At 43.6% G+C, this 21595-nt stretch overlaps 1 protein-coding gene and 1 long non-coding RNA gene across 4 annotated transcripts in view; both read right to left on the bottom strand.

The window, feature by feature from the left end:
* Positions 1–6160: 6160 nt before the first annotated feature.
* The window catches only part of LOC126522407 (thromboxane-A synthase-like), a 55156-nt gene continuing 39721 nt past the window's right edge, over positions 6161–21595 (bottom strand). For both annotated transcript variants that reach the window (XM_055066399.2, XM_050171158.3), the window contains 2 exons: positions 9443–9608; positions 6161–6520 (listed from right to left, as the gene is read on the bottom strand). In XM_055066399.2, the coding sequence (XP_054922374.1) occupies positions 6443–6520; positions 9443–9608 (244 nt within the window). In that variant the 3' untranslated portion in view covers positions 6161–6442. The remainder of the gene's footprint in view (positions 6521–9442; positions 9609–21595) is intronic.
* On the bottom strand, positions 11053–18922 carry LOC126522427 (uncharacterized). 2 transcript variants are annotated; one of them, XR_007597417.3, is made up of 3 exons: positions 18415–18912; positions 17199–17289; positions 11053–11299 (listed from the first exon to the last, which is right to left on the bottom strand). It is a non-coding gene; the product is annotated as an uncharacterized lncRNA (long non-coding RNA). The 2 variants fall into 2 exon arrangements; XR_011895206.1 differs by lacking the exon at positions 17199–17289 and having other exon boundaries at positions 18415–18922.

The following is a 21595-nucleotide window of genomic DNA, read 5'->3' as shown; positions in this document are numbered from 1 at the left end:
TTCGTGTGTCTGCTTTTGAGGAAGGTCGCCACTTGTACGAAGCAGGCTCCATTCATGGCACCAGGTAATATATAAAGCAGAAAACTAGTGCAAATTGCGATGCAAAAGCACGCCTCCCTTCTCACCCCCCCCCCCCCCCCCCCCCCTGCCAAAACAGCTCGGCGCGGTAAGCTAAGACGTGGAGCTCCAGCATTGACATTCGAGATGTTATTTTGCTGTGCACGTTAACATTGTCGCGTACTTAGTCATGTAAATAGGGGAAGAACTCAAAAAGTAAATGGAAAATGTATAAAATACATACTATTGGCTGAACGAGAAGAAAGGGGGTTGACCGAGGGGCCCGTTATTTATTATTCATATCATGAGAAGCTCGCAAACAACGACACCAAAGACAACATAAGGGAAGTTACTGGTACTTGCTAATTGAAGTAAATAAATGATAAGTTTATTGTAATGAAATTGGATGAAAAAGAACCTTTCGCAGGTGGGGAACGATCCCACATCTTCTCAATACGCGTGCGTGCATCAAGTACAAGTAACTTCCCCTATGTTGTCCTTGATGTCTTTGTTTGCGGTCTTCTCATGATACCATTGGGCATGTATCATGCGGCCGCTGGGTGTGTTCCACTGGGTATGTGCACCAGGAGCCAACGGGCATCTGCCGCTTTTCAATGGACCTTTTTTGACGTCAACTTGGGTCACTGCAAGCATCACAACAACATCACACCTACATGGTCACGTTCACGTAATGCGATTTTTCTTGCAAATGAGGGACGGCGTCGACGTTGTGGTCTTTCTTCAACTTTCAAAAAGCGCGTTCCTTCCAAATATGATCTGTAACATCGAGTTTGTGCTCTTTCAGGGCTTTGCATGGGAAATATTGGGCTAAGAGGCTTTCGCTGCTAGCGAAGCGGTGCGCGAAGACTGCTCTGATTTTCTCGTTAAGCATACAACAACGAAGCAATTGTCAGAAGACTACAAAGATTACCAGACTTACTGCAGCGGTTATGACCGATAACACGAAGGCTGGCGCGTGTATTGTTTGACTCGAAATGGCGCAATGGTGCAGGTAACCTATTGTTGTATACGAGAATGAGTTATTTACGGCTTTGTTTTCGAGCGTGGCATCGACATTAGCAGTGGTGCATTTTCGCCAAGGCGTGTTTATTCGTGGCAATTAGTTATCGGGCCTTTCATGACATATGCGCGGTGACCAGACAAGGACGATGCACGGGGCACGTTAATTGCGCCTTAATGCAACACTGCGCACGTAAACGAATAGACAAAACAAGGCGTTGCACGACGTACAATCGTGGGCAATCTAACCTGAAATGACAGAGCGACGACCGGGAACTGCCGGTGGCGTCTCGTATAGTCATGAGAACGTGAACCGACGAGATAAACACCGCTAAGAGAGTGCGGACAGCTGCGCCGGCGTCAGCATGATCGACCAGCCGTTTGTTGCCTCGCGCTTTATTTCTTTATCTTGCTTGTCGAGAATGCGTTTCCCTAGCGACAATGGCGATAACTAATAATTGAGAAGCAACGTTATTGCTAGAATGACATGACACAAGAGCCACAGTAGAATAAATGTGGGTATAACATCAACTGCAAGCTGAAGAATCGAACCGGGATCGGCACTTGACAGGCTGCACCTTCGCCAAGAAGCTAAAATGTCTCTCGCGTCCCGATTGACGAAGGGCATGTTATTTTTTGTATAGAGGGAACTAGTATCCGAGGTCACTCTATAGTTTGGATACTGCATAACAACGTGGCGGTATTTATCTCGTTGTTGGTTCACGTTCTCGTGGTTGCGTGGCGCCACCGGTAGTTCTCGGTTGTCGCTCCGTCATTTCAGGTTAGCTTGTCCAGGATTGTAGGTGAGCTGCCGTGACACTTTGCACGTGAGGTCACGCTAGCGTTTTGCTACTTCCCGCCCTTCTATCAGTCGTAAGCGGCTACTGGACGCCTCTGCCGCAGAGGCTTACCAAGGACTGATGAATGAGCTGTCCCGGTGCGATCGTCTTGCAAGGGTCTCGAGAATGGTGAGTCGTGTTGTTAAGTATTGCAGTAGGTATACATTATATCTATAACAGCGACTTTAGGATGATTACCATGGTCGCTCAGGTTCCTTGAGAGGAATCCGCGATCGCTGTTCAAAGCAGGCTGATTACTATCAGCTGACGGCCCGAAGATCAGGATGAAGAGATTGTGCGACGATGAAAACATTGATCGTGTACGTTCTGTTGTGATCAATGACCACCGAATGACTGTTAAAATGATAGCAGAAGCATAATTGGTTTGGCGAAGTCGCAACCTAAGAGACTGCACTGATTGGAAAAATGCAGAGGACAGCGAAGAATGGTTGCAAAGGGACGCCATCCGGCTACGAAACTTCGGTTCACGAATCGAGCTGAAGTCGCAAAATAAAGGAATAGAAAAAAAAAAATTTAGCAAGGCAGAAAAAAAAAAGAGAAAAGAAAGGAAACACGTGGAAGGACAAAGCAATGATCAATGTAATATCTAGGATGTTTTTCTATTGCCGTGAAACTGTGCACCCAGAATTTTTACCTGAAGGTAAAACTGTGAATGTAAGTTCTACGCGGTGGTCCTGAAGCGTCCGAGAGACCAAAATGGTAGAAACAGGCACGCATGATTCTGCACCACAATAATGCGGGGTGCGTTTTTTAGCTGCACCAAAATATTGAAAATTGCTTGTGGCAGGTCGCACAATTCTAACCCTTGAACTAATTTACTCGGTGAGCCGGTCATGATTTCTACGAGAAAACAAAATTATTAACAGAATAATTAACATAATTACGCTGATTAACTATTTAATCAATTCGTTTACAGCAAAAATTTAAATCTACGAATTGTAGGTAGTGACTAATGCATTAGCTCGCCAAATCTACCGTGCCATGTCCCACATGCCCTTATTGACTTTGACAGGCCTGATAATAACTATATATCTGTTATTTCAAGAAATATTATTGCACGTTGTCCATAATGTTCCCCACATATTTATTAAATTTAATCTAAGTGTCTTTTATGGTTTTCAAAGGATCGTAGGCTAAATCGCTCACCTTCCAGAAAACGGATTCGTAATGTTCCGGAGCGCTCGCATGAGTATAATATACTGGCCTGAACAACAACTTGGCCTGAACAGCACCTATATCGTTTTGCTTATTTTCAATTAATATAGATTGTTCAGAATACCGGGGATACCGATATACCATGAACATAGTATAACGCGAGAAAATGGAGCGATAACGAAGGTTGACTAATTAAATACAAAGTTCATAGTTATGCCAGCAACGTTAAAATGTTTCGTAACATCAGCCCTGTAACACGGCCCTTTTGTCCACAGAGTGTTGACGCTGTGTTCCGTGTACAGTTCTCACTGTACACATGGCATGGATGCATAACGTTCTTTGGATAATCGCCAAGCCGTGTCTCTCGATTGAAGAAGTGCGGCCACTTGGCGGGCTGGTTACGTATACGGGGAGATAATTTTCAAGTTTTACGAAATTAAAAAAAAAAAACAAATTGCCTGTTGTAGCTAACATAATTGTAGTCCTGGAGCTCGATTATTCGGAGAGGTGGACATTACTTTCACAAGAAATCGAAAGGCATATCCAATGAATGAATAAAAATACGCTAATTACATTTTGAATTACCTACTTTGCGGCGCATATTGCAATTTTCAAGTTGTAGCCGGTGAATTTACAAGGCGTCCACTTGGAGTGAATTTCCAAAATGACAACGGTTTGCGGATATACTCCATCAATGTCGCCGCAAGAATGCACGGTTGTTCCACTTCATTTTTTAACAAAAAACTATTTTAGGCATTGAAGTACAAAAGTAACTGGAACGCCCATGTATTCCGTCCCACACTTTGGGAAATAATATCTCGAAACTGGTGTCATCCTGAAGGTTCATTTCAAGTGGATGCGTCTTGGAAGCTCACCTGCTACAATTCGTAAATTGATACATGGATCGTAAAGTAATATATTAAATAATTAGTGAAGTTTTCTTAGTTAGATGAATATGCGTTTCGATTTCTCGTGCTAGTAATGTCCACCTCTTCGAATAATCCAGCTCTAAGACCAGAATTATGCTATCTGCCACAGACAATCTTTTAGAATTCCGCAAAATTCCACTCTAATCACCCCTTAGATACTATTGCCCATCTACCTAAAACTGCTACTTATGCAATAAAAGAAATGCAAAACAGAGAAAGAAAGGAAGAAAAAGAAAAAGCCAGGAAGAGCAGCATTGGTGTCCTTAGCCACTCAACTGAGTAGTTGAAGAAATAAGCATTAATCAACACAAGCCTTTTTCAATTGGTATGCCAATATTTTTTATCGAAAATGAACAATAGTCGTTTTGAAAACGTCTAAAAAGATAACAAGAAAAATACACGTCAAAATCATTGTTTCAATACTTGAGAAAAATCCACTGTTCGGGACATTCAGTAAGTTCAGGTATGTCTTCTACATTGGGCTCCATAAACATATGCCCGTTGCAAAAAAAAAAAAAAAAAAAAAATCAAGCCTTTTGCATAAAATATAATACATGGTCCGTGTGGCAGCTTGGAAATCCGAACCTGTAATGTCGTTTATAGTTTTCATTGGCGCCATCGTAGCCTTTATCTTGTTGTACTGTAGTAGCACGTTGAGGTGTCGCGCAAACGAGAGACATGTGACACCATGTCCAGCGCGTCTTGAGCCGAGGGCGAATCGATAGCAACGATAAGCCGGTGAAAAATGGCCCCCGTCAGAAAGCGAAACAATGCGCGCGTGATTATTCCACGGATGCCCTCGTGGCCGACACGTTCGCGTACTAGCGCGGCGCGGCGGTGAGAAGCAGCATCCTCTGACGTCACGTGAAATTTATCGACACGAAATTTGAAAGTAATACGCACCGTATACTGCGTACATTGCACTGTCTCTCCGCAGTCTTGGAAAGCGAATCACCTAAGGGGAACCATATCATAAGAAGCCAACAAACACTGACACCAAGGACAACATAGGGGAATTCACTTGTGCTTAATAAATGAAATAAAGAAACGATAAATTAATGGAAATGAAAGTGGGGGAAAAAACATTGACATTACATTGACATTATGGGGTTTTACGTGCCAAAACCACTTTCTGATTATGAGGCACGCCGTAGTGGAGGACTCCGGAAATTTTGACCACCTGGGGTTCTTTAACGTTCACCTAAATCTAAGTACACGGGTGTTTTCGCATTTCGCTCCCATCGAAATGCGGCCGCCGTGGCCGGGATTCGATCCCGCGACATCGTGCTCAGCAGCTCAACACCATAGCCACTGAGCAACAACGGCGGGTTGGGGGAAAAAACTTGCCGCAGGTGGGGAACGATCCCACAACCTTCGCACAACCTTAGCATTTCGTGAAGGTTGTGCGAAGGTTATGGTGTCAGTGTTTGTTGGCTTCTTATAATATGACTAATAAAAATCAGGCCCCTCGGTTACTCTTCTTTCTTCTCGTTTATTACGTAGAACCAGAATTACCGCAAACGGTCGCAGCTCTAGCCACACCAAACACAACGTGGCACAAATTTTTGAATCGTGTCAAAGTGAATCACAATGCTGAAATACTATCGCGTTCTCACCGCCATAAGATTTGAAACCTTCCATCTTTTAAAACAATTAAACAACCCTATACGTGAAATAATCGACATGATGCAAAGCAACGCACAAAGCGCTCATGTCTCCTTTTCTAATGCCATTTGTTCTACGCGTTGCTGTCTTTCTGATCTCAGAGGTGACGCTTGCTATATGGCACTAGGAAAGAAAAAGGAAAAAGAAAGCAAAATAAAAGAACGTAATTCAACTTTATGCGGATTCCGACGCTGGTTTTGTTGCATCTAATAAACGCGCGCGCAGACCCGGGTATAACAGTCGTGCATATCGAAAACAACACTGGGGCTCTCATATCCATAGGGCAGACAGTTGAGGCGGTTGGAGTAGTGTATAGTTCAAATTTTGGAAGACCAGCAGGCGCTCAGACGAAACGCTCAAAGAACGACACACACACACACACACACACGCGCGCCCGCACACATGTGCTGTACTCACGACGCCGTTATGCGAGAAGTTATTTTACGGCGAGATAATGTCACACGCACACTACCATTTAGACAATAATTTTTTTTTATTGAACACTTGTAAATTACTCACGTGTTGTACTTGGCACAAAGCGAGCATTTTTTAAACGCTCTGGCTCAAATATCACAGTTTTGGCACGTGCTTCACGAAAGTGTTGTTAGTTCGTACGGAGAAAGTTATGCGGCGCTTTGGTCGCACGCGGGATAAAATCCAGTTCTTCGTACTTGAAGTACAAGCCCCGCGAAGGTTTGAAACGAGCGGAAATGCAGCGTTCTCATAGGCACGTCGCAGGTGTCGAGTGAATGGTTATCACAGTGGCACGGCCCTGACCTTGACGCCGTTCTTGATTTTTAGTATGATCGGGTTCATCTCAATGTTCGGCGGGTTCTGAAAAAAAAAAGAAAAGAAATCACGATGATATGTTTTGTTTCACGCTGTACACGACATGGCATATGGAAATGTACGCTGGCCACAGGAAGGAAAAAAAAAAGGACTAGAAGAGTACACAATATTCCGTCCTTTTTAACATCATCTAAACAATGCGCAGAACATTCTGATCGTCTGGCAATTTGTCTTAGCTTAGGTTGTTCAACGTTTGCTTCTTTTTTCTTTAATATTTGTGACTTTCTTCCACGCGTAAGCGCGCATCACTACCTCTCCTGTTGGCGTCGATACCTGGATGCAACGGCCCAGTGCAGAAGGAGGGGATGGAAACCAAATGGATGCAAAAATGCAGCGCTATCAATATTACCGGAGCGTTAACGTTCTAGAACACTTTTCCCTGCACTTTTCATACAAAATTATCGAGTCAACAACAACACGCCCAGTTGTCAATAGTTTTGTATAGTTTGCGCATGCCCGCTATATAAAGGGAAACTGAAAAAAAAGATATAATAGTTTAAACTTTAGACTGATGAATTGTTCTTACAAAACATTATTATCCGTAATTTCGAAGCCACAGATTGATTAATAGAAGATAAAATAAAGCGAAAAAAGAACCTTCTATTTCTTTTCATTTTCTTTCTTAAAATTTCGCGTCGACACACCAGCGCCAGTGCGTCAGTGTGACGCCGCGGATTCGACAGAATTCTTTTCCCATACACTGTAAAATAATTTACACCCTAAAAGTGAAATAGGGTGTAAGTGTGTCTATAACTCCCACTCTTAGGGTGTTTTCTATATAATGGACATCCTAAGGGTGTGAGTTATAGACACATTTACACCCTATTTCCCTTTTTAGGGTGTAAATTATTTTACAGTGGTATACGGGTCGCTGAGGGCGCAGTTCATGAAACTTGTTACGAATCCAAATTCGGATTCCCTAGAATACAATACAGTCCATCTCTGCAGATAAAAAATTTACTAGGCCGATACCATCAAAACACGTGACGGCACGCTGCTCGCGAACCTCAAGGCGGCGTCTCTACTCGTCCCTCCCTTTCATGTCTTTTCTGATTTAACAAAGTTCCACTAACGGTTAGATTGTCTTTTTTCGTTCCTTCTTTTCTTGCATAGTACAGAAGGGTAATTTACTTGTGCAGCTGCATCGTTTTTTTTCTTTAGTGTGTACTTTAAAGGGACACTAAAGGCAAATATTAAGTCAAGCTAAAGTGATAGATTAGTGCTCGAGAACCTCTCAATATTATCGCGAACAGAACCTTAATAATCGAGAAATCGAGGTAAATGCAGGACATGATTAGAGACTCCTCCGGGATATTCAAGTATTTGCCCGGTGACGAAAGCACTCCTCAGTTAAATTCCGTCACTACACTCAATCACTAGTTGCAAAAAAAAAAGAGACATGCTTGTATTGTATCATAAGATGAAACAAAATGCTTCTTCTAGTTCACCTTCATTTTTAGAAAAAAGAACTCATTGAAATTATGAGGGACAACGACGCGGGTGGTCGAAAGGTTTAGTTTTCACTTGACTATGCACCCCGACGTTATCGCGTAGTTCTGCGCTGGTTTTGCTGGCTCGCGAAACTGGCACAAAGTGCACGTAGCAGAGAATTCAACTTCCATGTGATGTCGTGGGATGCCTGAACGGTCTACGCCACTTGACCAAAAAGCAGCTGCAGCGGCGAATCCGTCGCTCTGTCTTGGCTCGGTACCGCCGTCTGTCGGGCGCCATTTTACTCACCGACAACAGAGAAGGCTGGTGATGGCGTATGAAACGACACCATGGTCTCCCCCTGTTGGGTGGCGGGAAATTTGAATTCCAAAAAAAAAAAAAAGATATTCGGACGCTTCAGGTGCAATTTTCTCGTAAACTAAGTCTTTTCTTGGCCCGAAACAAGCGTTACGAGGTTTCGGGAATGGTATTTAAACAGTCCACGCCGACTTAGTATTTGCGTTTAGTGTCCCTTTAAGGCCTGCACATCCGTTCTGCAGACGCCTCTCACGCATCAGGCGGCAAAGACGCCGCTGCTGCTTAAGTTTACGGACTATAGGGGTCAGCAGAGGAGTGGTATGAGGTCAGAATTATTAGCCGCACTGAACGAATAAACGAAATAACGAATCAATGAATTAATCAGTCAATCAGTCATGGAGCGAATGCGAAGCCTACTGCTTCTTCTTATGATGATTCCAAAGAGAACCACTCAGTCAGACTAGACTGGTAGATCCGACACATGAAATAGTATAAACACAAAATAGCAACTAGTGAGAGTGGAGCTTGGTTGGTTCGCCACACGACGGCACAAAAGGGGAGTGTCGGGCGGCGTTGCGACCTCGAATTCCCTGTGACCTGTGATGTCACCGATTTTACCATGGGCTGGCTGTGATTTGATTGATCATTATTAAAACATAAATGACGCTGCATTAATTCCACAGATAAAGGAGAGTTCAAACCTGTTTCTTGTACAGAAAAAAAAATCCTAAATACCTGAACCCATCTCGAAATATGTGAAGCCGCACTCTGAAGTTCGGCAATCATTTTCTGCATTAGTAGGGTAATTTTTTTTTTTTTGCCGCTGGAAAAACGCAGGTATATTTCCGAGGAAGCAATCTGCGAGCTTACTGCTTTCGATCTGGTGTGCTTATCCCCTAAGGTTGTAACGATGATCGCGATGATCTGTAATTTTGGCACGCGCTCATAAATGGGGATAGACCAAGAAACGAAAAAAAATACACAAAAAAAGGCAATACCGGAAAAAAAATAAGCAAAAAGAAATGCTTTCACTTTTCTTTCTTCTCTCCAGTCAGGCGAAGATCATGCATAACTGCTAGCTGATCGATCAAGTATGGTGAAGCGCAAGCGCATGCCAATGAGGGAACAGTTCCTGTTGGCGCACTGTTTCGCACCCACCTTCTCGCTGTTTTCTGTCTTCTCGAGCCGGTATTTCCGCAGTATGTGCGCGAACGTGTACCGCAGCTCCATGTGGGCGAATCGCATTCCGATGCAGTTGCGGGGGCCGCTGCCAAAGCCCTGCATGGCCATGGTGTTGATCTTCGACTTGTTCCCAGGAAGGAACCTGCGTCAAGAAGCCGTCGATCAGGCACGTGGTATACCCATTGTACTTTCATCGCAAGCTTAGCACGAGTGCAGCGGACGAGTCGAAGTACATTATGTGGCTTGGAGCACTACAAGGGCTCGGGCCGGGCCCAGGCCGGGCCCGGGCTTGTACTTTGGTGCACTCTTAACCTGGTTCCACATAGGTTGCGTATATATTCCAGACATGTTATCCTGAACGAGCTTTGTTTTTATCTGGGACAAGCCACTTGAAGAAGCTTTATTTGAAACACCGGCTTCATTCATGGGGAACGGGAGAGAAGTAACTGGATCTGCCACTAGTTACAATTAACTTTATTTCCTCTCACTGCGAAAATGGTCCAGTGAAGCATTTATCTCGCTTCTTTCTTCCGTGATTTTAATTCCATTCACTCTTCTTATATTCCACATGTTATTTTATAGTCGCAGTAACAAATGTAATACTATAATTATGTTATTTACGTATCGTCGCAAGAGCGATATGACAGGCTTCCAAAGCGGTGAACGCTCGTCAAAGCTGGCACTGGCTGCAAAAACGAAAGGTCTGCGCGGAATACCATGGCTTAGATTCACGAGAGAAAAGCTTTTTTTCCCTCAGTGCTCTGTCACACCTCCTGCAGTTGTCACGCGACGTGGGATGGACACGAATAGCTTGCTTCCGTTTGTGCCCGGATTCACGCACGCGCTAGTCGTATGCGACTATATGCTGCGAGAGCTCCATGGCACTGCCGTAACCGTGTTGCAGTGTGCGGGAATATATGGCTAGTAAACAAGGCGCGGGCCGCAACGTATTCCGTTAGCTAGATCTCTGGCTTGAACGGGACAGTTACGGTTTCCGTGGCAGTGGATGTCTCCAAATTGGTAGGCATCGAGAAGCCTATAGTGGTGCCGTCGACGGCAACACTTCTCGGTACCTGCCGACTGGGTGCATCTTGGTTCGGGGTAAGGGGACACACTGTAAAATAATTTACACCCCTAAGGGTTTTTTTGAGTGTCTATAACTAACCCCCTAGCACCCTAGAAAAAGCTGGGTTTCATAGGCAATTACACCCTTATGATGGTTATTCTATATTCCAATAACACCCTATCCCTTGAGGGTGCTTTGAACAACATATTACCCTTCGACCCATGGGGTGTAAGGGTGTGTTCGGGAATATATTACCCCTTCAGCTATCGGGTGTAATGAGCAATATAATAGCCCTTGCTATAAGGGTGTTGAAGTACAGCATGTTGAAGCGGGTACACATGCACTTCATTGTTTGTTTCGCAAGTCTACAGTCAGGCTAGCACACAAAAATGTTATGTACAGTGTGCATACAATAGGTAATGTGTTTCCAAATGCATGGCATAGCAACTTTGAAGAAAACACATAATCACGTGTGAGTGTCCTGCGTGAAATGGTCCATTTACCACAGATACAGGAAGAGTGACTGCATGGAGGGTCATTTATTCTAGCCACCTGTACAATATTTAGAGCTTGCACTACGCCTTGTATGTGGTGACAAGTCTTGTGGTCGTTCTACACTGAAGAACAGTCTTATTCAAACCAATGTTCCAGGGAACAGGCGAGGCTGGTGATGCCTTTGTGTAGCTCCATTCCAATGTCCTAAGGAGAGCCATCATAGATGAAGCCATTTCTTCATTGATCGCTGTAGCCATCTGCTTGTTTTCTACCTGCAAAATCATTTGTTGCAATTTAATGTCAGGAAAAGTACACGAAACATGACAAGCAGCGCTTGTCATGTTTCGTGTGACAAGCAGCGCTTGTCAAGATCACATGAAGACCAGGATAAAGAAAACAAGCCCAGATGGTGCTTACTTCCAAGAAATCGTTATTTCGAAAGAATAAGGCATTCATTCTGCCAAATCATGAATGTAGGAGAGAGAGGCTACACAATTATATGAGGGCAATTCAGAAATTACTGCCTCCAAGCCCACTACTTTGCCAATATTACTGCAAACATTTTGAACTCTTTATCATTGATGCACTTATGTTTATGCTATCGAATGTCGCCTCACCTTCCTATCTCTTCTCGTTCCAGAGTAATCGAGCAATTCATGGCATCCAGTGGTGACGTCCAGTTGAAACAGCAGGCTGTAATTGAATTCTGACTGTGGAAGGTTGTGCGCATATCAACATTCATCGCCATCTGACTGCAGTTTACGGGGATGCCTGTGTTGACGTCAGCACTGTGCAGAGGTGGGTAAGGACTGTGAAAGACCAAAATCCTGCCGCATCAAATCTCCAGGATCAGCACCGAAATGGACGGCCCACAATGGCTTCTGATGAAGGTCATGAACATCAGGCAGATAAGTTGACTCAGGGCAATCGCAGGATCAAGCAACACCAGATTGCAATAACACTCGCTATTTCCATTGGCTCAGTGAACCACATCATTAAAGACCTGCGTTACAAGAAGACTTGCGCTTGTTGGGTGCCACGGCAACTGAAGACTGACATGAAAAAGTTTAAGCATAGCCAACAAGTTAAAATCTTCTGTAACCCAGGAGTTTCTTAATTATCTGGTTCACTGAACCAATAGAAATGGCAAGTGTTTTTGCAATCTGGTGTTGCTTGATCCTGCGATTGACCCGATTCAACTCGTCTGCCTGATGTTGATGATCCTCATCAGAAGCCGTTGCAGGCCGTCCAGTTCGGTGCTGATCCTGGACGTTTGATGCGGCTGGATTTTGATGTTTCACAGTCCTTGCCCACCTCCGCACAATGCTGACTTCAACACAGGCATCCCCGTAAACTGCTTTTAGACGGCAATGAATGTTGAAGGGCGTAGAACCTTCCGCAGTGAGAAATTCAATTACAGCCCGCTGTTTCAAGCGGACATCACCACTGGATGCCATGCATTGATCGATTACTTTGGAACGCAAAGAGATAGGAAGATGGGGCAAGTGACATTCTATAGCATAAACATCAGTGCATTAATGATAAAGAGCCGAAATGTTTGCAGTACTACTGGCAAAGTAGTGTGTTTGGAGGCATTATTTCCTTAACCGCCTTCATATTACAGCAATAACGCTGGGCAGTTTGTTTTCGTGTGTGACATCTGACCCAAAACTACAATTTGGAATGTGCACAAATAAAGATGCTCGTGTTGGGTCCAATAATTTGCTTACAAATATATCAATCCTTTCTTATGCAATAAGTTTACAATGAGAAGCCACATCATCTCACTGCAACTTTTCCCTACAAGCAAGTTATATTGAAAATAAGGTGCAGCCATATGCTTTGCTATGCATTGCAGGGTAACCATCAAGAGGTACTTTGACATTAATGCCTTGTTCCCAAAACCAATAGTTTAAATGCCAACTGCCAAATGCCAATTAGTTCACAGGAGGTGGTGGCCACAAGGCAAAAACAAATTCGCAGGGTTTATGCCTATACAATGACCTTACATTCATCGGTTATTATAACAGATGGCATTGTTGTTTTGCCTGCCTCCTCAGGAATATACATTATTTATAGGAATAGAAATCAGCATTTTCACAGAAGCCTGCTCCTTTAACAAGAGACACAAACGATGCTGTTCTTCAGATTTTCCAGGCAAACAATGCAAGCATCACTATACTCACTATCACAAACAATGCAAGCATCACTATACTAAGCATCACTAAGCTGACCTTTATTTTTTTCTTAATCTATGACCTACACAGTGGCTGGTAACAACCCCTCTCTCAGAACTATTTGGCATCTCTACTAGAAGCCCTACCTACACCTTTTAACATCATCTTAGACATCTCCACTAAGCAAGCACATAATCCTTCTGGTATGTTTATTACAGAGGTTTTCACTAAAGATCTTCCAAGCAAGAACTCTTTAGCATCTGATCATTTAGATGCTTTGAACTGGAACAACACAGTGAATGCATCATGCTTAACAGAAGTTTAGCTATTTTAATCAAAGCACAGTTAAAGCCTTTCATGTATGAAGTTTGTCATCTGCTTTCACTTGATCTTGCTGGTTATCTGATTGTGAGTTACACTAAGATCAAACATTCTAATAGCCAACATCTTTCATCTGTGAAGCGCAGAAAACTTTAGTGCACTTGTCAGTGTTGTTACGGCATTCTTAAATGTGATGATTAGGCTGCTGGCTGTTTAGCACTGTAGTAGCATAGTACAGGGTGATCATTTTTAAGTTTTATGGAGTTTTAAAAAATTTCCTGTGGCAGATGGAATAATTCTTGTCCTTGAGCTAGATTATTTGAAGAGGTGGACATCACTAGCATAAGAAATTGAAACACATGTTCGACTAATTAAAAAAATTCACTATTCACCTCGTAACTAATTATTTTACTGCGCATATTGCAATTTACGAATTGTAGCCAGTGAGCTTGGAAGACGTGTGCACTTGAACTTCCAGGATGACACCAGTTTAGGAATAATTCCCTGATAAAGAACACTACACAAGGGTGTTCCAGTTACTTTTTGCATCAGTGCATAAAAGCACATTTTGTTAAAAAGTAAGTGGAACAACAGTGCATTTTTACGGCAAGTTTGAGGGCCCATATCTCCAAACTGGCGTCATTCTGGAAATCAATTCCAAAGTGGATGCATCTTGTAATCTCACTGGCTAGGATTTGTAAATTACAATATGTGCTTCATATATGTGGTGGCACTGGCAAACACTCCTAGAGTTCTACTAGGAAACATAAATACCGAAGAAAGTGGTTGGGGAAAAGGCCCCTGTTGTAGTTCAATTGGTAAAGCATCGCACGCGTAATGCGAAGACGTGGGTTCGTTCCCCACCTGTGGCAAGTTGTTTTTTCATCCACTTTCATTTTCAGTAATCTATAATTTCTTTATTTCATTTACTAATCACAAGTAATTTACCCTAAGTTGTCCTTGGTAGTGTTTGCTGGCTTCTTAGGATAAAATTAATAAACATTGGCCCCTCGGTTAAGCCACTTTCTTTTTGTTTATATGTGCCATGAAGTAATTAATTGAAAAGCTAATTAATAGATTTTCGTTAATTCGTTGAACATGTGTTTCGATTTTTCGTGCAAGATAGGTCTGCCTGTTTGAATATTCCTGCTCAAGGACTAGAATTATGCTATATGCAACAGGTTATACTTAAAAATTCCACAAAACTTAAAATCATCACCCTGGATAAAGACACTGAAATTTAAAACAAGCTTCAGTGAACCTTACTGAATTAGCAAATGGCCAGTGTAACTAGCATGATTATCCTGGAAATATTTTGTAGCTTATAAGCATAGAGCATTTCACTTACACATTTAGGAATGCAAAATTTTCTTGAAATCAGCCCTTTCTTTTTAACAGCTAGCATCCCTGCCAGTTTGGTTAGACATAATGTTGCATGACTTCAATAGTACTGCAAAATCAGATTTTCTTTCTGCTCCCAGTGTCTAGTGATATGTCTTTACCAGTGCCCTTAGCAGCTGAGATAACTAATGTTCCTGCAGGTAAATCTCAGAAAACATTGCGATAACTGCCAAGTAAATGCAATCGTGCGTCTTGTTTACAATACAACATGTGCTCTACCTCCTGCCAGGTTTGTTCTCCATATCAGGCCAGCATGCAACTTGTACAAGAGGCACTTTTCGCATGCATGAAGACACCTTATGAGGTTATGGTTGTGTCAAAACATGACATCAACCATAATGCCTTAAACTCAATATGCCTCAATATGAAACACTTGTAGAAAGATAGAAAAGGCACCAATCTTGAATTTATCACATTCGGTTTACAGTACCATAGTAGAAATGGCTCAACTAGTACAGATACGCAAACGGGCTAGTTGGTATTGGTCGATGACGTTCGACAATGTGAACTCGACAAAGGATGGAGAAAGAGGCGATAGCATTTGTCTCCATTTCTCGCCACTTTCGACGTCCTTTGTACAAGTCCGCACTGTTGAACATCATGGGTCAACTAGTACAGCCTGAAAAAAATGTCATGAAAGTAAACTTGGCTCTCAACCTCGATAATTCTGCCTGTCAGGTATTATGGTTTCTTCAGAACTTATTTCTTTATACAAAGTCATACCCATCAAGTAAAGCTTACTGAAAGAAATGAACAACATCAACACCTCTCAAGGCACATGCATCAAAGGAGTTAGAGCATCATACACATTACCTTTAAGTGCAAAAGTATTCTTTTTCTTAGGCAAACTGCATATCTAGTTTCTTAAAGCCTATATATTCATTTGTCACAGCTATGGGAAAATCACAAGGTGGAAAAAGATGTGTTGGTGCAATTTCAACATTTATGTACAACAAAAGGTAAAGCACAGGAAGTCTCACTGCTCCTTTGTCTAAATGACACTCAATTTCATTTGTCATGTCCACTCCCGTCCTGATGGCAGCAGAAACAGGAAGCGAGCAGCGTCGTTCAGAAAGCAGACGAAGGAGCTGATATCCTAGCTGACATAACGAGTAAAGAAGGGAGCTGGTCAGGCCATGTAGTGCAGACTTGAGACATCATTAACTAGCGTGAAAAAAACAACGGACGACAGCTAGAAGCACACACGACAGAGCTCTAGGCTTCAAATGAAATTTTGGCTACACAGAAACATAGGATTCAGGGGATGCGACCTCGACGGATGGAAGCAACATTCATCTTTCCCTTTCCCTGTCTGACAAAGGAGGTATCGGAGCAAATTGATGGATAGGTTCATTTCGACATACAAACACTCTTTTCGGTGAGAGCCAGGGAAGGGGTGCTTACACACCTATCACCCACTTTTTCATGCAAAGTGCTTCGAATATTTTAATGTCGACCTGCCTCTAGAGCCGCATGGGCAGATGAGCGCTTTGAAACTGCTCAGTGCATGAGCACCTACAGCAATGATTGGCCAGATGGCCACTAGCCACTGACAGCTGCCCTATCTTGGTTCCCCGAAGCAGTCTTTTAAACACCGACCTGTTTGACTTGAGGGAACATAGGGCTGCTTTCAGTGCCTTAGTGGCTACCTGGCCAATTATCGCCATACATGCTCATGCACCGAGCAGTTTCAAAGCAATCATGCGCTCAGGCAGCTCCAGAAGCAGGTTCATAGGGAAATATACGAACCATTTTGCATAAAGAAAGTGGGGAACAGGTGTGTGAGCAGCCGTCCCTGGCTCTTACCAAGAGTGTTCGTATGTGAAATTAACCTGTTCATCAATTTGTTCCGATAGCTCCTGTGTTGTTTCCATCGGTCAACATTCTGTGCATCCCATGTTTCTGTGCAGCAAAAATTTCAGTTGAAGTCTAGAGTTCTGCCTTATGTGCTTCTTGATGTTGTCGTCTTTTTCACGCTAGTTATTGATGTTTCAAGTCTGCAATGAGCACCAACTAGCCCAAGTGCCTTCTTCAACCATGTAATGCATGGGGCAGATAACTGGTGGCACATTCGAGTTACAGAACGGATGCCAAGGGAAGAGAAGGGTAGTCAAGGACGGTAGAGAATTAGACTGTATGATGAAGTCAGGAAATTTGCAGGCTTCACTTCGAATCAGCTAGCGCAAGGCAGAGGTAATTGGAGCTCACTGGGAGAGGTCTTCATCCTCCAGTGGAAAAAATATGTAGGCCAATTGTGATGAAAAAAGTATACCTGTCGGCTCAGACATCTTCCCTGTCTTTTGAGCAATGTGTAGGCCCAAGACAATCAGCCGGTTCCCATGCAATTGCTTCATGCTGACTAACTGCATGGGCACAAGAAAACAACTCACCATTAATACCACTCGAGATTGACCACTTAATAAAAGAACCTCTCAAAACTGCAAACACAATTAAGCATTTACCAGCTTAATACATACATATATACAAGCCAAGAATAGTTACAATAACCATGCGCTTTATAACTAGACATTAGAATAAGGCAGTGAAACGTAGAATAGCCGTAGGATGTTCAGTGCAGTTCATTTCAGAAATACTGTCGACCACTGACAGGACACCTTAGGCAGGGTTCAGTCGTACAACAAGAAAACAAATAGTAGCAGTAATAAGCATGCGTGCGTGAAACCAAAAAACGAGTTCAAGGTCAAGAAAAAACATGATTAGGCTCGGTGTACTTATTTACACAAAGATAAATTCATAAACAAATAGCGCAACCACGCGTTCATCCGCAACGGCACGAAAGCTTCTAGAACAAACGAGTCCAACTGAAAACGAAGGATAGCCACATAGCCGGGATGGTTGTGGTTCTTTTGTATTAGTTCTAGCGATGAAAGCACAAGCATTGCCAGCTACCTGCACCATTACCTACCACGTGACCTGGGGAAAAAAAAAAACGAGTGCAAGTACACAAGCGACATTTAATACGGTTGTCCCACTGCACACTTTTGGCCGCGATCGATCCTGACTGGGATCGAATTTCTGATCACGTTTGGCTTCCTTGCTGAATCTGCGGACGGTAGCCAATCGCAGTCGAAAATTTCGATCCAGAACAGGCTCAATCGTGATCGAAAGTGGCCGGCATAACTTATACCGGTGAAACCGGTATAAGTATGCGCCCATCTTTAGCAACAGAATGAATTAGCCAAACCAAAGTATTATTTACCTGCCTGCGCCGTATACTGACGCGTAGCAGTACTTAATTCTCTACAACTCTATGTGCTGTCACAATTAGTTGAGGACACACGAACAATGAAACATCCGATATATTTTCATTTCTTTTTCACGTTCGGTACCCGTAGGCTCCACCTGAAGTACACATACTACACTCGCATCCAACACACCTTGTGCTGTCCTTTAAAGAAATTACGCGAAAATTACTACCACAATGACGCACCATAAAAACGCGACGCTGAATGTGACCACGTACGCACCTTTTATATGAGCCGTCCATCCGCCTTGCAAAAGGCCCTCGGTTTGAAGGCGGAGCGCTGTCACGACGTGTACTCTGGGCACGCCATTTCGTTTACGTAGTGGATGGACGATGTTGACGATGGATTCCGGGCGATGTTGACGATGGATTCCGCCGAAAAAAAAAGTCCACTTCATCACTGGTCAGGCCGAATGGAAGATGTTTTCTCGTTGGCCACGAATGACGGCCGTCGTAGGCATAGTAAACACACTGTCACAAAGAAACGCCGATGTCGCAGGCCGCTACTGCCTTTCTTTCTCACGAATAATCGCGTCGCCTTCAGTCCGGATGCTCCCTTCGCGTCGATGAGCACGAAAGTACACGAAAACAACGAGGTGGTGGAACCTAAACGTAGCGAAAAACAATCTAATTACTCACAACTTCAAGACTGTCACGGAGAACACACACATGTGCACCCGGCGGCCCGCCGCGAGACTCAGCAGCGATCGCGGCGACACCCGTCGGTGGAAGATATTTCAATTTCGGTTTCGTTTTCAAAGCATAAATACATATATTCTCTTAAACTACGTGTGTATATTACTTTCGAGACTATTTATTTTACGCTACCTCTAAGCAATTATTATTATTATTATTATTATTATTATTATTATTATTATTATTATTATTATTATTATTATTATTATTATTATTATTATAAACAACAGAGGCAGATCCCACGCACTGTGGGAATCGACATAAGCGCAGCTTGCTGTTCTATTTGCGTTCACTGACGATATTTGGCGATGATGTTGACGGCCTACCACAGTCGTGATGTGATGTTGAATGTTATAATACAGAAAGACGTGCTTGCACGAGGCGCTGTTGCACGCCATTTTTCGTAGCTTACGTGAAAGTTAACGCTCTAATTCCCTTACACGAGCGCATCGCAACGGGGCTGAAGCGTTGATTTGCCGAACAGCCGTTTGCGTGTTGTCGTCTTGACGCTGCGGTGCTTTAGTGCGGCTTTGCGTCTCTGCATGCCCTGAGTCAGTGATCCACGTGCGAAAAGTGGCATTATTTACCCAGTTCGTCTGGGTGTTGGCTTTAAACATTCTCTTGTCTCGTCGTTAGTCTTCCAGGTGGCATTGTGTCGATGACCAGGGTGTTTCAGTGGGCATTATGACGGCCAAAGGGGTCCAGAGAGTACTGTAGCGATGCCCAAGAAGTTCTCGCTAAAAGGGCTCGCACACGCCTTCCCTGAGTCCCTCTCATGTACATTATGCACGCTCTGAAACCACCCACCGCCGCGGCTGGCAAGGCAGTGACAGCAGCAGCAGCAGAATTGGAAATTAAAAGGGAGGAGGCATAGAAAGCTTCGCTTTAATATCTAGCAGAACGCCTCTGTGCACACTGTAACCTGTCATCCAGAGCTCTGGTGTTTTGACAGAGTTCAATTTCATTCTACAAAGTATGTGCACCTGTCCTACCCTTCTCGCGAGGGGAGACGGGCGAGTCCCGCGCAGGTCTGCATATGCCAAGACATCTCGAATGTACTTTGCAGGTGGGCAATCGCGCGCACACTTGAAGAATGCCTCGCCACTGTTCCGTGAACAAAGATGGGTCTGCAAATGGCCCGCCAATTTCTGGAATCTCATTCTATCTATAATGATTGGCTTAATGTCCTATCCATGCAGGCAATAATACTGTATCCAATTTGGGAGGGGAAATATTTGAGTAAATAGCGCTGTTAGTCGGTGTGGCAAATACTGTATGCATCGCAAATTGTACCTTGGTTCTCTATGCTTTCTCACATTTCCCTCCCTTTCTTTTTCAGCACTCTGTTCTGGCAGCTGTTTGTAAGCCAGTAGAACTTTCCTTTCCTATACAACTACAAACTTAATAGTTTCTTTTTGTACAGCCAGCTTCGTAAATTGACGCAGACGCGAAGCCATGAGCGTTTTGCACGGCTCTTTCTGTAGAGGCTGCTTGATCAAAGCATTGTGGTGGGTGAGAAGGCTCAAGTTTGCCTACGAAGCTACCTTGTTTTTAAACGTAAGAGAAGCAGAACGAATTGGGGTTATTGATTCCGCGAAAGAATCTCAGGTGGGGTCAAATCTTCCCGAGTTGGCGTATCTTTTGTCCGACTATGGTTCGTCGCCCCCTTTTGTGCCTGTTTCGTTGTGCTTGAAAGAAACCTAGACGACCGCATTGCTTTGGAGCAATCGTGGCGCGTCCAGCTGCATGCTGTCACGTGGCCTGTTCATTTTGCTGGATTGCTGGCGACCCACAAGCAAGAGCTGCACTTTTTCTGCCTTGCTGAAAACGTCTTGAACATTTTTCTTTTTGGTTAAATATTCAATGCTAGAAAAAGTATGTGCGCGCTTTTGGATCCCGCGGAATTTGTGCGTGACGACATTTGAGAACTGTGTGCCACTTAGCCCACTATGACATAATAGTAGTGCTTCAGCAACAGGTTTTTCGCAGGACATATTTAAAATAGCTCATCAAAACAGACAGTGAAACGGTGGGGAACCCTCTTCAGGCGTTTTGTCGGCATTGAAAGCCCGACATGTCTCGGGAGGAAGTGGTTGGGGTAGGGGAGGGCCCGCTTCTGGATCCGCCACTGGTTTGTAGTGCCGTGGGACACGCTGTCTCTTTGTGCAACTGTATGTTTGTGAAAGTAATAAAAATAAACAAAAACACCCTTGCACCCACCCCCAATATTCTTAGTCAGTGCACCCTTTTGGTGGGTAAAAGGGTGTTATGACATCTAGAACTGCCCTACGCTTCGCAAGAAGTCATGATGATGGGATATTTCTAGAATGAAAACACCCTTCAAGGGTGTTATGACTCGCAATTCTCACCATCAAGGGTGTAAATTATTTTACTGTGCAGTTCGGTGGCGATCGCCTCCGAACTTCCACAAAATGAATGCCAAAATTAGCTCGAAAGCTTTTCGTTCACCTTTTGGCGTTCCTGCCTGCGCAGTGCGATTGCCACCCTTCAGCGGCATAAGCACGTTTGGAAGGCGCACAACGTTATAAGAGGGAAAAAAATAAATAAAAGCATGGCACAAACAGCATGAATTGACACACGTGGACATAATATGGGGCCGCACTCGCGTGGTATACACGATAAATAAGCGCTCTGCAGAATTCTTCTTGCTTCGAACATGAAATCGCTAACCGAGTGCACGTATGTAC

The sequence above is a fragment of the Dermacentor andersoni genome, chromosome 6 (assembly GCF_023375885.2).
Source record: "Dermacentor andersoni chromosome 6, qqDerAnde1_hic_scaffold, whole genome shotgun sequence".
Taxonomy (NCBI): domain Eukaryota; kingdom Metazoa; phylum Arthropoda; class Arachnida; order Ixodida; family Ixodidae; genus Dermacentor; species Dermacentor andersoni.
This window is presented reverse-complemented; position numbering and strand designations above follow the sequence as displayed.